At 50.4% G+C, this 15742-nt stretch overlaps 2 protein-coding genes across 2 annotated transcripts; both read right to left on the reverse strand.

The window, feature by feature from the left end:
* Positions 1–359: 359 nt before the first annotated feature.
* Rrad (RRAD, Ras related glycolysis inhibitor and calcium channel regulator) lies at positions 360–4505 on the reverse strand. Its single transcript, XM_036188372.1, is given in 6 exon segments — positions 360–1899; positions 2691–2895; positions 2995–3068; positions 3721–3892; positions 3894–4140; positions 4304–4505. Coding segments are annotated over 5 exon segments (924 nt in total). The 5' UTR covers positions 4089–4140; positions 4304–4505; the 3' UTR covers positions 360–1621.
* A 7367-nt stretch (positions 4506–11872) lies between these two features.
* Ciao2b (cytosolic iron-sulfur assembly component 2B) lies at positions 11873–13775 on the reverse strand. The gene is made up of 5 exons (XM_036188157.1): positions 13575–13775; positions 13339–13418; positions 12957–13082; positions 12533–12578; positions 11873–12110 (listed from the first exon to the last, which is right to left on the reverse strand). The coding sequence occupies exons 1-5, from the start codon at positions 13732–13734 to the stop codon at positions 12013–12015; spliced, it is 510 nt and encodes a 169-aa protein (XP_036044050.1). The 5' UTR covers positions 13735–13775; the 3' UTR covers positions 11873–12012.
* Positions 13776–15742: the final 1967 nt, after the last annotated feature.

Genomic DNA, 15742 nt, shown 5'->3' on the forward strand with positions numbered 1-15742 from the left:
CCCCGTTTAAAAAGAATAAGGTGGAAGTGACTGGGGAAGACATCTGCCGTCTGCCTTTAGCCTCCGAATGCACACTAGCCTGTACACATGTTCACACAGCCACACATAGACTCACAGGGAACAGGGGGCAGGGAGGGAAGGAGGCAGAGAGGAATCTTTTTTTTTTTTTTAAAGATTTATTTACTTATTATGTATACAGTGTTCTGCCTACATGTATGACTGCAGGCCAAAAGAGGGCACCAGATCACATTACAGATGGTTGTGAGCCACCATGTGGTTGCTGAGAATTGAACTCAGGACCTTTGGAAGAGCAGCCAGTGCTCTTAACTGCTGAGCCATCTCTCCAGCCCTGAGAAAGACTCTTGAAGGATTGGTGATCCCAGCTATGCAGGAGGCCAAGACACAAGGATTGTCAGTTCTAGGAATTTAGAGAGACCCTGTCTCGAAATGAATCGGCTGAGGATGTAGCTAAGTGGTAGACAACTTGCCTATAACACATGAGGCTCCGGGTTCTGTTAAAGAATAACATAGGGAGAGTCATATGCTCCACTTCTAGGAGGGCCTGGATGGGTGGATAGACAGTGATGCACACAGGGATGCATCCCTACACAGATGTGAAATCTGCATCCCAGACAGGGAGAGCTCTAGGGAGCTGACCTAGCGAACGGAGAACTCGTCAGTGTGTTAGCAAAGGCACTCATAGAGTAAAGAACGCTGAGCCCCTGTAGGATAACTTCAGACAGGAAGTGCAGAAGCCATCAGCGCCTGAGTATGCCTCCATCACCTACTCTTAAGCATCAGCCACCTTACTGCTGTCTCTGAAGTCTTTCCCTCCATGTCCCTACTTTCCACCATGTCCCTGGTTTCCACCCCTTGGGAGGGCCAGGGCAGAAATACTACTGCAGAGCCTGAGCCCACAATCTTGTCAGGCTGTGAAATTTAAAAAAAAAAAAATTGTGCTTCCTGGGGGCAGCCTCAGTTTCCCTTTATGGAAGGAGAGGCAATAGAATCTTCAGTCAGCTAGACAACACCAGGCTCCAGTGAGGAAGGGTCTAGATAATAATAGGCTGGGAGGAGTTTTGTCTCCTGCTTCTTGAACGTTCCTCCTAACCACCATAGGCTTCCCACCTGTTCCCTCCACTATGCTGGCTATATCCAGGCCCACATTAGGACCATCAAGACCACACACTAGGTCATGTGGACAGGGAGCCCCATCTCTCAATCACAGCATCTCTTTCTGCTCCTGAAACCACTATGAAAGAGACATACTCAATAGCCCTGGCTTGTCAGGAAATAGTCTTTATTACAAAAATCTGCATGTAAACAAACAGCAACCGTACTGAACAGCCTCACTCCAGCGCACATATGCCCACACCGAGAAAGACAGAGTCCTGTCCATGAGCTGGGTTCAGGCTGCTTGGTATGCACGTGGGCCTGCACATGCATCTCCATAGGCTCAGGCCTCGCTGGCCTCTTGGAGTTGCCTCCCTGGTCAGCACTGCCTGTCTGTCCATGACCATGAGACAGGGTGTGCACAGCTGACAGTTCTGAGAATCATAGAGCCTGGGCCAGCCCCTCCACCCATCCCCTGGCCCACTAAAAGCGAGCGGCCCAGGAGACCTTAGAGAACAGAGAGGTCATGGCAGGACTTGGACTTGGCACGGAAGGCCATCTTGCGGCTGTTTCGAGCTACAATGCGGCCCAGAAAACGCTTGGCCTTCTTGCCAAGGCTCTCCCGTCGCCGAGTGCCAGCTTGCCGCCGGGCATTATCCTCTTTGCTGTCCCTGCGAAGGCGTATCTGGCGCACGACACCCTCAAACAGTGCCTGGACATTGTGATGCAGTGCTGCTGATGTCTCGATGAATTTGCAGTCAAAGACCACTGCGCAGGCCCGACCCTCTGTGGTGGGGACAGACAACGTGCCAGTAAACAAGGAGCAGAGGATGCTATCTCCAAACCCTGGCCATATCTGGCAGCTACAGCTCAAGAGTCCTCTAGTAACAGAGGAAGGAACCTTAGATCCTTTTTAGAGACACAGAGATCCCAGCTCCTGTACTGAGATCCCCAAACACTGCTGGGCCACTTGGTAGGCAGAATGTACCTCCAAAGTTTATGGTGGCCCACAAAAAGGAATCCATTTATTTAAAACCCAGTGTTTAAAACATATTCTGTAATAGTGGATTAAGGCAAACGAAAACGATTTGACAGCTGAGTATCTTATGATTTGCTGTTAAAAGGAATGGCCCGATGGCCCGGGGTGGGGGCAAGGTCACCAAGTTTGAAGTACTCGGTACTGTAGGCCACAAAGGAGGATGCTGAAGCCTGATGAGGAAGCACCAGGCTTACTCCAAGAACGGTGGGGCCTGGACTCGGGTTCTGACCTCCTGATTCTCTACATGTTCTTCTATTCCTTCAGTCTCACTCTGTTAGGCATGGAGCTGAGGAGCAGTTGAGGAGGGAGCTTGCGTGCCTCAGTTCCCCTAGCAGATGTGGCTCTTCCTTCCCCTTTGTTGTTTAGGCCTTTGGGAGCTCGATGGACCAGAAGCATCTCCCTCACCCTCCAACGCCAAGTTTTCTTCCTGAACATTTTTAGCCATTGATGATCCCCAGGGACTTAAGTTGAGCCAAGACTAACTGGCCCACAGCCCAGCTAGGATCTCCCTCCCTTTCCTGACCCAGTGCCTGCTTACCATCCACAGAGACCTCACGAGAGCGCACCAGGTCACTTTTGTTGCCCACGAGGATGATGGGCACATTGTCTGTTTGCCGAGCTCGCCGCAGCTGGACCCGAAGTTCGGAGGCTTTCTCGAAGCTCCCCTTGTCTGTTATTGAGTACACAATGACGTAGGCATCTCCCATGGCCATGCAGTGGCCAGGCAGCCAGCAGCCCCCATCCTGGAGGGGACACAAATATACACACAGCCCTGTAATTCCTGGCAAGACCCTTCTCCAGCTTGCCTCGCCTCTTTCTCTGTGACCCGGCCTGCAACCTACCTGTTCCCAAATGTCATAGACCATGAGTGATGCCTCTTCTCCATCCACAGTGATAGAACGATCATATGTGTGCCCTAGGAAGGGAGCCAATAGCCAAGTTATCAGTCGGCTGTCAAAAGTTCCCAGTGTCCAGTTCCTCTTCTGACCACACCCCCCACTTCTTTTCAGAGTCTCCTGATAACTCTCTGCCACTAGCAGACGGTTGCTATGATCAAACAAAGTGACAACCCTGGGAGCTAGGGGCTAGAGGGCATGGAATGCCTGACCTCCATCTCTAGGTTCCCAAACTAGCAAAGTACTGGGTGTCCAGGGCTCCCTGCCCTCCTGCTGCCCAGGTCTAGGGTGGATGTGGTCACAGTGGCTGGAGTTAGCATAGTGGCTGTCACCCCCTGGAAACCTTGGCCTCCTAACTTTCCTCTCCTAGAAACTTCTGAATTTGTTCCCGCCAGCCCTGGCAGGCAGGAATTTCCTGCCCCAAGCCACAGAGAAGTCATACCCAGCACTCAACTCTTCTATTCTGGGCACTTCTTCCCTATCAAGGACTGGCACATGGGTAGGAGAGAGGTTGGGGGTAGTAAGTAGGGATCTGTGGTGGCTATTCAGTCCATATTTGACCCGGAAGTAACACGATCCTGAAAGCGCCTTGAAATTTCATAGTGTTTGCCACTTTTAGTCCAGGTCCCTTGCCTCCCAACTATCTTTTCCTAAACAGCTCAATTATCTCACCTGCGGCTTCTGCTTCTGGCCCGTCCTCTATACCACCAAAGATGCGCGCCAGAGCGCTCTTGCCCACACCAGGAGCCCCTAGCAGCAGCACTTTGTAAACGCCCTCCTCAGATCCACTGCCTCCAGAACTGAGAGAGTCGGAGGAGCCTTCGGGCCAATCCAGCCTCTGCCCCAGGTGTCCGAGTGCCCGCTGCAGTCCCTGCTAGGGAGCCCGGGGATAGCGCCGCCTGAAGGTCTCGCTCATCCACCGGCATGCTCCTGCGGTGCAGTGGGGTTGCGGGGCCCCAGGGGGTGCTGCCTCGACGGCGGTCCCGCTCCCTGCCGGTGCCGCGGCTCCCTCCGGCTCCGCTGCCGCCATTAAGGGTCATCGTGTGGGACGCCGTCTAGGGAATCAGGAGTCGGCAGGAACAGGCCAGTACCCTGGGGTCAAGAAAGATGCTCAACACGAAGGACTTGCCTGAACCTATTGCCAGCCCCCAAGGTCTTCACGCCTTAACCAGTAACCCAGCTAGACCTATGTCCCCATCCATCCCCAGCCCAGATGGTGTGTGTGGTCCACCCCCCGCTTCGCCAGGACACTCACCAACTCTCACGGACTCTGTCAGGATCTGATTGGCGTTCCAGCACAGTCCACTGGGGGATCGATAGAATCCACTCGGGAGACCCCTGTTCAGAAAGACTCGGAGCCTTGTCTCTGGCAAAACTGCAGCCTTTTTTCCCTCTGCTACCTTAGCCCCTCAGCTGGCGCTGGGTCGCAGCTCTAGGGCCGCCTATTTAAACCTCCACCAGCCTGGCTCCCGCCTTCACTCCTACCCCCGCTCCCGCCCACGCTCCCGCCCCCGCCCCCGCCCCCGCTCCGGCTCCTGAGTCCACGTCCCAGGTCCACGCTGCTGTTGCAAGGCTGACGCATCCATCCATCCACCCCGGGAATCCCCCACCTCCCTTCTAGGATCTTAAACTCTCCAGGGCGGGGCAGGTAGCTGGGAAGAGGCGGGGGTGAGGGGGTGTGGATAGGTACGGGGGGGGTGGGGAGAGGAGGGGGGAATGTGTGTTGAGGCGGGTGCATGGGGCGGGGGAGACACGATGCGGAGGCTGTCAGTAATGGGCAACTGGACCTGTGAAGTGCAACTCCGTCTGGAGAAGAATTAGACTTTGCATTTAAGAATGAACCAGGCCTGTTACTCAAGCCAGTAGACTAGTTATAGACTGGACACACTCATAGTCCATGGCACTCCAGGTATGGACCCCAGCTCGAATTTAGAGGGTCCTAAACTGGCATTTCTAGCTTTAACACTTAGTCCTTCCTATTTCAGTCCGTGTGCTGAGACTTAAAGAGCCTCCCCAATGTGACTGCTCTTCATGTTGAAGTTTAGTGTCATCCACGAATCTCTGGCGTCCCTTAGAGGGTTATCAGAGAGGGCTTGTGCCACGCGCGGGTGTAGGGAGGTGTCAGTGGAATCTTCTGTTAGAGCCTACTAGATGGAGGTGTATGCTTGTCTCCTGGAAAGAAACTACAGAGCCAGAGAAAGGAGAACACAAACTCAAGTCCCCTCCCTAACTCTGAGCATGCCAAGCAGCTGCCAGTAACTGCTAAAAATATCTAACCCTGGCCCTAGACATTTTGTTTCTGGGCATGAGGTTGCCCAGAGTGGGGGAGATCCAGGCTGATTGTGGGGAACTCCAGAAGGAGCCATCCCCTTTATAGTCTTCAAGTTCTTCCAGCTTTCCAGCCCCATGCTGGGCGTTTTGCTGGTAAACATCTCACTCATGTGAGGGGCATACATGTGGGTGTGGGCAAGGGTTAGGGAAGTTTTCAGGCACCACGCCCCAGGGCCTCTGCTCAAAAGCTCACTTCATTCATTGCCCTGATCCATACCAAGTACGTGTGTGCCAGACCCTTTTATCACTGGCAAGAACATATGTAGTGCCTCCAAAGCCTTGGAGTTCACCTTTCTTAAACATGGGGTGGAAACTGGGATAGTCTCAGGGGGAAGGAAGGGTGATAGGACGGGCAGAGTATCTATGTAGTTCTGGGTCTGCCTCTTCCAGCTCAAGGTCCCCAGCTCTGAATTGGATATCATGGCCTATTCCTTCCTTGCTCATCTCTAGAGTGAAGACTGGGCAACACGCGCACATCTGCTGTCTCTGTGTACAACCTGTGACGTACTTTGGGACAGGGACTTGCTTTTAGATGTTTGTGATGACTGTGGTGGGGGTGGAAGGGCACCCATTTGGGGCTCAGGTGACATCATACATAGATGGACCTTAGTGGGCCGTAGCAGGTTGCCATGGAAACTTGAGCCAGACTCTCTGCTGCGGTATTAGTCTCCTTGGTAACACCTAAGAAGGCCTTGAATTGAGGAAACTGACTAGGGGATAAGGTTAGGGAGTTTATGATGCAGAATCCTTATTCTTAAGGCCCTCAAAGTAAGCAAGAGCTGAGCCAAAGCACTTGCTTATGTCTCCTTTCTATGAAGGAGGGATCTTGGGAGCCTGGGAAGCCCATGCTGGTTTTTGTTTCTTGGATAAGGCTCAGTGGGAAGAGGGAGTTAGGGGTTCCAGCCTCTTCTTACAGGACAGAAGTCTCTAGAGTCAGCATACCACTTCCCATCAGGAACCCTGGCTGGCTGTTTATGACACATACACCTCCATGGCATGCACATATGGTGTGGCTGGAAAGAACCCTGAGGTGTCCAGGACAGTGTCTGGCAGAGGATGGCTGTAGGATAGATGTAGACCTTCCCAGCAGGGGCCATACAGGGAAACAGGGCTGACTTTCCCCTCTGGTAATCTGAGCTTTTGACCTCAACAGTGTATCTTCTTTGCCAAGGCAACGACATCCACACAGAGCTACTTAGACCCCAGGCATTCCTGTAGTTATGCCAACAGGCCAGAGATGATCATCACAAGCTTAGGTATAGCCAGGAGCCCCACGGTCCAATATCAGGACATGACCTTTAGACTATTTCCTTCTACACTCCTGCCACCTGGTTCTCTCAGCTGCCCAGAAGGGACAAACTGAGGTTGGAACCAGCTCTGTACCATGTTAGCACTTTCGCCCTTGTTCATTTGTCCTAGATGAGCCTGCTTCCTCCTGTGTAGACCAAGGATAATGTCTCCCCATTTCTGAGACATAAATACATGAAATGTGGCGGTAAGTCATTGGCTCAAGAGCGGCATATCTTAGCAGGCACATTTTTATTTTCATTGTCCTTGGTTGGATGGGGCAGGTTGAGCGAATCGCTGGACTGTCTCTTGCTTCTGCTTCAATATCTCCAGGATGATGTTCTGTCCTGAGGAGGGTCAGTGATCCTAGGAACAATGCAGATAACACCCCCCTGTTACCCAATCCCACCTCTTCCCCGTGGGACCCTACCCACTCCCTCAGGTGACTAAATGTTGATAAGAGCACTTGGCTGGTCTGAGGGTTAATCTCCATTGCCAGTTTGACTGTATTTAGAATTGTCATAGAAACTTCTGGGTGTGTCTGTACGTGTTTTTTAGAAAGGTGTAACTGAAGAGAAGACCCATCTTGAATGGACTGGGATCCAAGACTATAAAAAGGAGAAAGTGAGCTGAGCACCGGAATTCATCTCACTTGGCTTCCCAATTGTTGGTGCTCACATGCCTGAAGCCATGCCTTCCCTGCTACCGTGATATGTGTCCTCAAGCTGTATGCCAAGACAAAGCCTCCCTGCCCTCATTTGTTTCTAGCCATGCATTTTGTCACAGCAACGAGAAAAGTAACTAATACAGCTGGACTTGAGCATTCCCAGCCCGCCTTACCCCACAGCCCCCCTATTCGTTCATTTTACTGAGCTGTGCTGTGTAACTGTGTCCCAGACCCTTTTGTCAAGGGCAGGATGATAAATCATAAATGTAGCTGAGTGTGTTCCTATGTGTCATCTATTCACTGAGGCCATCTCATTTAGCTGTGATTTGTTATTCTCATTGTGTAGACATAGTAACCGAGGCTTGAGGGATCACAGTCCAGAAATAGCAGAGCTAGATATATGTGGTGGAAGGTCTCAGGGATCTTAAACTTCATCCTCCTCCAACCACTACTATGCCTTCACAGAACAGCTGGGGTTCCAGAAAGTTCTTTGGGTGCTGGTCCAGTATTCACAGGCGGTGTTCTGCGGACAGCCAGTGGCCAGGCGCAGATGAGTCAAGAATTTCAAAGTGGGGCTGGAGAGATGACTCAGTGGTTAAGAGTACCAGCTGTTCTAAAGAACCCAGGTTCAATTCCCAGCACCCACATGGCAGCTTACAACCATCTGTAACTCCAGTTCCAGGGGCTCCTACACCTTCACACAGAAATACATGTAGGCAAAACACCAACATGCATATAAAATATAAAAATAAATTAAAAAATTAAAAAAAATGTTAAAGGGACTGAAATGCTAGCAGCTTGATGTCTTTTACTCCTATGGCCTGGCCACCAGGAAAGCACCTGCCTGATCTGAACATGACTGACTACAGATACCACAGCTACCTCAGACAGATGGGTCTTGCCATGCCGAGGTTCGTATGTGGTGAGGCCCATAGCTTGGGAAGGATCTTTGGGCCTAATCACTCTGGTGGGTCAGTCTATCTCTCTGAAACATGCAGTTCTTTCACTTGTGAAAATGGAGGACCAAAGTGTTTGGAAGATCATTTGAGATAGGCCAAGGGAAAGTTACATGTGCAGTCCCAAAGAGATCACCATGACTATCCCCATGTCAACAGATGAGAAACTGAGTGATGTGGGCTGGTTTCATCTTCTTGGTCATGGGTGGTCACGTCCAGCTTCTCCACTTTTTAGTCATCAGGTTGGCAAAGCCACTCCTCCTAAGAATGAACCAAGAACAGTAGGAGCTGTGGTCTGGGATGGGCCCAGGCCTTTCCATTGGAGGCAACAGCAGCCCCTGCCAAGGGAGCACTATTGTTATCTGTAGCTGGAAGTCTTTAGGATTTTATTCTAGATCACTCCTCACCTGCAAACTGTAGCTAAGGAAAAAAAAGCAACCACTACACAGAGCAAGGTGATTTGCGGAGCTCGACATGGTGGCACAGGTGTATAGACCCAGCACTCAAGACTATGAGTCTGAGGCAGCCTGGGCTATACAGTGAGTTCAAAGTCAACCCGGGGCACACAAATCGTGAGACCTTGACTCAGGAAGCCAAAACAAATGAACAAGTAAACAATTTGACAGATCTTAAAGGGCCTAAGCTCTCTGATGAGTATCCATCCATGAGAACACTGCCCACAGTTATGTTTGGGCTCCAATAGGGGTGGGCATTCCCATCAGAGAAAGAGATTGGAGCAGGAAATCTAGAGGCAGTCCTGGGAAAGAGCTTCCAATGGCTAAGATCTAGACCAGTGATCTTTCTCGAGATGACAAAGTGCACGCTGGGCACTGGGCCAACCGGAGGCAGAGGCCCTAGATAAGGCCGTATCATTTTGTAGAGCTGAGCTTCTCTCACCTAGCACCCAGGGTGACAGAAGCCGCTGGAAGGACTGATGGTGAGGATTCCCCAGGATCTTTTCAGTAGAGAAAATGAGTATTACTATTTTGACCTGGGGACTAGGCCAAGCATCACCATCAGTGGGCAAATAGGCATCCTACCTACAGGTTAAATGTCACAGCACACACACACCACCACTCCTGGCCAAACCTCTCAAACCTGAGCTCATTTGGGCCTTTAGACTAACTTCCAGTAGATAAAGAAACACATCATATGGTAAGACTCTCTAAAATAACTCTCCTGGATTGTGTGTGTGTGTGTGTGTGTGTGTGTGTGTGTGTGTGTGTGTGTGTGTGTGTGTGTGTTTTAGTTAAGATGTACAAGGGTGGGTGCTATAGCCTGGATCTGAAAACATTCCTAAGATCCAAGTGTCAAAAGCTTATTCTTCCAAGTGGAGCTACAGGGTGGTGGTGGAGGTTGTGTCTAATGCGAGCTCATCAGGAACTTGAAGCATAGACTGAAACCCTGCCCCATCCCGTCTTCATCCTTTTTTCTCTGCCACATACTCTGCAGCAATGTGCTGCTTCACCATAGGCCCCCAAACAACAGTACCAACTACAGTGGACTGCAACCTCCAAAGCAGCAAGCCAAAATAAATCTACTTTTTAAAGTTTTTTGTTTGTTTGTTTGGTTTTTCGAGACAGGGTTTCTCTGTGTAGCTTTGTGCCTGTCCTGGATCTTGCTTGGTAGACCAGGCTGGCCTCCAACTCACAGAGATCTGCCTGGCTCTGCCTCTCGAGTGCTGGGATTAAAGGTGTGCGCCACCACCGCCTGGCTTTTTTAAAGATTTTTAAAGATTCACTTTGTGAATTTTGCCAATGTCTGTCTATGCATCACAAGCATGCCTGGTGTCTGCAGAGGCCAGAAGAGGGCATTGGATCCCCTGGAACTGGAGTTATAGATGCTTGTGAGCCACTATGTGGGTGCTAGTAATCAAACCTGGGTTCTCTGCAAGATGAACAAGTGCTTTAAACCACTGAGTCATCTCTCCAGCCCTCTTCTTCTACAAAAAGCAATCAAAACCTGATTTATTTTTTATTTATATGTATGTGTGTGTATGCCATGTTGTGTGCTGAGTGCCTGCAGACAAGAAGAGGGTGTTGGATCCTCTGGAGCTGGAGTTACAGGTGGTTCTGAGCTTCCTGACATGGGTGCTGGGAACCAAATTCAGGTCTTCTAGAAGAGCAGTACATGTTCTTACCTGCTGGCCATCTCTCCAGCCCCCAGACTTGTTTCTTTATAAATTAACTTCATGTATGTAGTTATGGAAAACTGACTACCAGTGTGAAGGGAAGAGAAAAATCTTAGAGGCTAAAGAGAACCAAACACAGCATAGAGACTTTGGCAAGGATCTCAGTGGTCTTTCTGGAAAACTCATACATGACTGGATACTGGATACTAGTTTTTGTTTTGAGACAGTCTCATGTAGTAGCCCAAGCTGATCTTAAACTCACTATGTAGCTAAGGACAACCTTGAACTTCTGATCCTTTGGCTTCCACCTCCCAAGTGCTGGAATTACAGGCATGCACTGCTGTTTTCAGATCAGAATGGCTCAATTTTTTGGTCAGGTAAAGAACTGTTATACAGCTGTGGTGGTGTTTGAATGAGAATGGTCCCTATAGGCTTGTACTTGGTTTCCAGTGGGTGGAACTGGGAAGAACTGGGAGAGGTGGACTTGCTGGAGGAGGTGTGTCACTGGGGGCGGACTTGGAGGTTTCAAAAGGCTCACACTATTCCCAGTGTCCCTCTCTCTGACTCCAATTGGTGGATTAAGATGGATTAAGCTGTTTCTGCTGCCATGTCATTGCTCTGCCATTATGGACTCCAGCCCTCGGAAACTGTAAGCCCTAAAATAAACATTTATTTTATAAGGTGCCTTGGTCATGGTGTCTTACAACAGCAACAGAAAAGAAACCAAGACAACAGACTTATATCAATTTAGGACATGGTTTTTTGTTTCTGTGGGTTCCTCTAGAAATAGTTCTGTAAACACACAAATAAGGCCATTATTACAACAGGTCAACTGAATATACTGAGTTGAACCCATTGGTAGCTTGGCTATCCAGGTATATTTATATATTTCTTCCAAAAAATTTTTTTATTTACATTTGCAACTTTTGCTAACTGAAACACTGGAAGAACTTAAAAAGAAAAAGAAAGATTTATTTTTATTCCTTTGAGACAGGGTCTCTATATAGCCTTAGTTATCCTGGAACTCTCTATGTAGACCAGTCTGGCCTCAAAATCAGAGATCTGCCTGCCTCAGTCTCCTGAGTGCTGGGATTAAAAGTGTTCACCACCACATCCAGCTTACCAATTTATTATATGTATATGAGTGTTTGCCTGAATGTATGTACCATGTGTGTGCCTCATGCCTATAGAGGCCCGAAGACCATGTTGGATCCCCTGGAACTGAAGTTACAGATGGTTACAAGCCTTCATGTGCATGCTGAGAACTTAATCCAGGTCTTCTGTAAGAACAGTAAGTGGTTGTAACTGCTGAGACAGCTTTCCAGCTCCATTAGAGAAATCAGAAATGATGGGGCACCTTATGGACCTACCCTTCATAGGGACCTACCACCACTATCCCCTTCTGCGACCCCAGATGACTCCATCATGAAAGATGCTAAGGCACGCCGGGAAATGAATATAAATTAGGGGTTTATTACAAAATGAAAAATGTTAGTTTCTCATTGTCAGTGATTTAAGAAAACAAAGCCACAAGCCCTTGGTGGAGCTGAGGCCAGGACATCTGTGTGCAGGCTGGTGGTCAAAAGCCAGGCTCATGAGCGGGCTGACAGACACTGATTAACGACCTCCAGCAGGTGGGTATTCTCCAGGGCAGCTGCCACTCGCTCCTTATCTGCAAGCTGTTTGTTCACTAGGAAGGAAAGAGGGGTGGAAAAACAGGGTTAAAGGAACTCTAGCCGGGCTTCTAGCCTCAGGACAGATTACATCTCTACCAATAAAGGTCTCTATCTCCTTCCCAGGACTCCAAGCCTTCATCAGGCTATGCTTATTACCTATGCCCATACTCTCTTATTTGTCAGGAGGAATACCCCATACCTGCAGGGACTGCTCAGTCTGTACCAGTATTCCTTGGGGAATATAGGAGGGGAGGTTATGGGAAGCAGGAGACTTAAGTCAGGCCAGTTTGGTCGAGGCTGTAGTCTGGCAATTTTATTCACTTAGACCCCTAGTCCTAACCGCTCTTACACACTACGGTAGCAAAGGGGAAGCCTCATATAGTTGGGGAGTTAAGGGGATAAAAATCAATATCTATCCCCACCAGCCCACACTAACCTGCATGCTCCGAGGCGTGGGTCCCGGGTGTAATGTGCACATCCATCTGGGAGAAAGACAACCTGGGCCTGAGCACTTATTCACCTGAACCTGTCCTTTTTTTTTTGGTCCCTTCCCTCCAGGCACGACCTCCATACCATCCTTCTTTCCAATCACTCCTCTTGATTCTGGCCCTTCTATCCTACCCCAAGCCCACCTGCAGTCAATCCACTTCTACCCAAGGACCTTGTCAGCTGCCATTGCCCATCCAGCTGCCCTTTCTGCCACACTCCTCACTATTTTCTGGAGAATTTCCAGTATTCTTGTCACACCAGCTTGGCGTTTCCTCGCAGTTCATCTCTGCGAGCTGGGATCCTTCCAGTCTCCAATCTGCTGTCCCCTCTGCTCAGTAGCTGTTTCACCCTTAGGCTGGACTCCAACTGACCTTGAAGCGCTGGGGAAGGGATCGAAGAAGCTTGACTTTGATAGAAAGGCCAATAAGCGTGGCCATGCTGCAGTGTGGAATGGTGGGTGTGAAAGCCACCGCCACTGTGCTCTCGGGGTCGCTAACCTGCATTGACAAGGGAGATTGTAAAGATCACATGACCACCCCCAGCACAGAGACCTTCCTTTAGTTTATTAATTTGGGCAAGTCACCTGACTTTCATGGGCTTCAGCTTTAACATCCATAAACTGGAAAAAACAACCTCCCCGCCCAAAGATCCTCTTAGGTGCTTGTGAATGGAGAACGCCATCCTCTAATGCATGATGAAACCTTTTAAATTACTTGAACAAGCTATCGCTCTCTGATACTGTAGGTGACTCACCTGGATCCGAACTTGCTCAACTACGTTCAATTCCTCTAGTGTCAGTGGATGCTCCGGGTCATTAATGGAGCGAATAAGATGTGCCAAGTGAAGGAAAAGGGACTCTAAGTTTTGGCCCACTCAGAACCTCGGCAGGCATGCCTGACCGGGACACCCTCCACCAGCGTGTTGCACGTCACTTCTTCCCGGTACCCCAAGCCCCCACCGACCCGCCAGCGCCCAGCAGCGGCGGATATCAAAGATCTCGCGGGCGTCGATGCTGTCCGGCACCTGTTCGTCTTCCTCGCCCGCCGTCACTGGCCGCTCCCCGGAGCGCTCATAGATGAGGGGGTTGGCGTTCTCTAGAAGGCCGCCGCGACCCGCGCCGCCGCCGCCGCCACCGCCGCCGCCCACCATCCCGGAACTGCGGTTCCCACAACCCCCGGGTGGTGTGTACTTCCGCTCCTACGGCGCACTTCCTGGGAATGAGGAGAGGGCGTGGTGTGACTACGGGGTCGCGCAAGGGACATGCTAGACTCCCGAGATTCGGCGGCCCCATAGTTTGCATGTAGCAGTGTATTTGTCGTGCCTGCTACTCGGACCCGGGAAAATGATGATAGCTCTCGCCAGGGCACCAGAAGAGACTCCTGCGGCTCTCCGGCTGTCTCGGAACCGTAGATCCACAAAAGACACGCTGGTTTCCCCGAGCAGGGATCGGCAGGCACTAATTACATGCTTTTTGAGTAGACAAGCGATCATGAACGTGAATTCCACTGGGGAAGAAGGCCTACAGGGGGAGGAGTGTTATTTAAAAAACGTCATATTCAAGTATGAGTTGGGGAAGGCCTACGTAGCCTCAGACCAGGAACTAAAATAGATAAGATGGTGTGTACTTGAAGGTGGACCCTGTAAACTGAGTCCTGAAAGCAAAAAGGAGTTTTTGGACTGAAGCCTTCCCCACACTCCACCCCGCGCTCCCAGTGTGTGCACATGAGTTCTCCCCACCCAGATTAAATTCCCCAGAGGTCCGCGCTATTCTCCATCTGAGGCCCGACAGCTTTTTGCATTCTTCTTCCAGCCAAACCCCCACAGTAAGAATGTGGTTACAGGGGACATTAACACAGTGACTCAACACTTGAGAAAAAGGTTCCTGGTGTCTTAAAGGGGTTCCATTGCCCCCTGGGAGGAGGCTGTCCCCTGCTTGCTGGTCAGAGGCAGCCTGCAGCCTGTGATCTTAGCCTATTCAGGAACTCTCCTGCTGGCACAGCTACCTTGCCAGGCACACCCTGTGCCCAGCCTACAGCGCTCAGGTCATACTTCTGGAGGAGGCCTTGATATGCTGATCCCTGTCTGTGAGACACAGCATGTCTAACAGCAGTGCATACACAAACCAAGACACTGAAGATAATGTGGCCAGACAGACTCTCTGGCTGTTCAAACACTGTGGTATGTGGGCCCTTGATTCTCCTCTTCCCAGTGCAGCAGGAGAGACCCTTGCAGGGGACAGAGACTTGAGTGGGAATTACACAATTGTGTAGATGAGAGAGCGAGACTGAAGGTGAGGATGCACCATGCAGAGGAGCTAGTGGAGGAATAGGGCACCCACCCAATGAACTGCCAACAACGTTTAGAGATCCAGGGTCTCTTGTAGTATTGGGGGGGGGGGGGCAGATATTCTTGAGGACACCCAGTACAGGATCCAGTCAAGCGTAGGAGCTCTGAGAAGTGCTGGTCTTGGAGGTTAGAAACCTCTGGGTGGAGGTGGTGGGTGAGGGTTGGGACATTTTCATTCTCTGTCAGTGGAAGTGGTTGGAGCTGTTAAACACCAAAGGATAATGATGGTAATAATACCATCCCTCTGGCATTTGGTTCTGAATGTGCTCTCCAGCTCTGACTGATGAACAAGGCTCACAGCAAGGTTCCTTGTCCAGGGAGATGCAGAAACTCCCAGCCCCCCACATTCCACACTTGAACAAGGAGGCCCCTGTGTTCTATTCTCCATGGGCTCCACCTGAACCTGGGGAAAAGAGTGTCTTTGCTTCCAGGGCAGAGGGGATGTGTCAAGCAGTCTGTAGGCCCTATTAGTATCTGAGCCAGGATGGCACTATGTCCTGGGTGTGTGTGCAGCCCTTTATGACTCCTCACCCCAGGACATCCTAATGTGGACCCTGGGGATCCCTGCTAGGCCACTTGAATCTGCTCTGCTCTGAGGAGACAGCACTTGCTTTATCCCTCAGCCCCTTCCTACCAGACTTTCTCCTTTGCCTGCTGTTAGCCAGGCTATGGAGGCCACTAGTGCCTTGGCAGGCAGAAACTTCAACCTGACCCCATCCTGATTCCTGATTAGAAACATTTTTGGCTCTGACTCCTGTGGTCAGAATCACTTACAACCACTAGAGGGCAGAGTTGGGCCCCATCCTCTCTG

The sequence above is a fragment of the Onychomys torridus genome, chromosome 5 (assembly GCF_903995425.1).
Source record: "Onychomys torridus chromosome 5, mOncTor1.1, whole genome shotgun sequence".
NCBI lineage: Eukaryota > Metazoa > Chordata > Mammalia > Rodentia > Cricetidae > Onychomys > Onychomys torridus.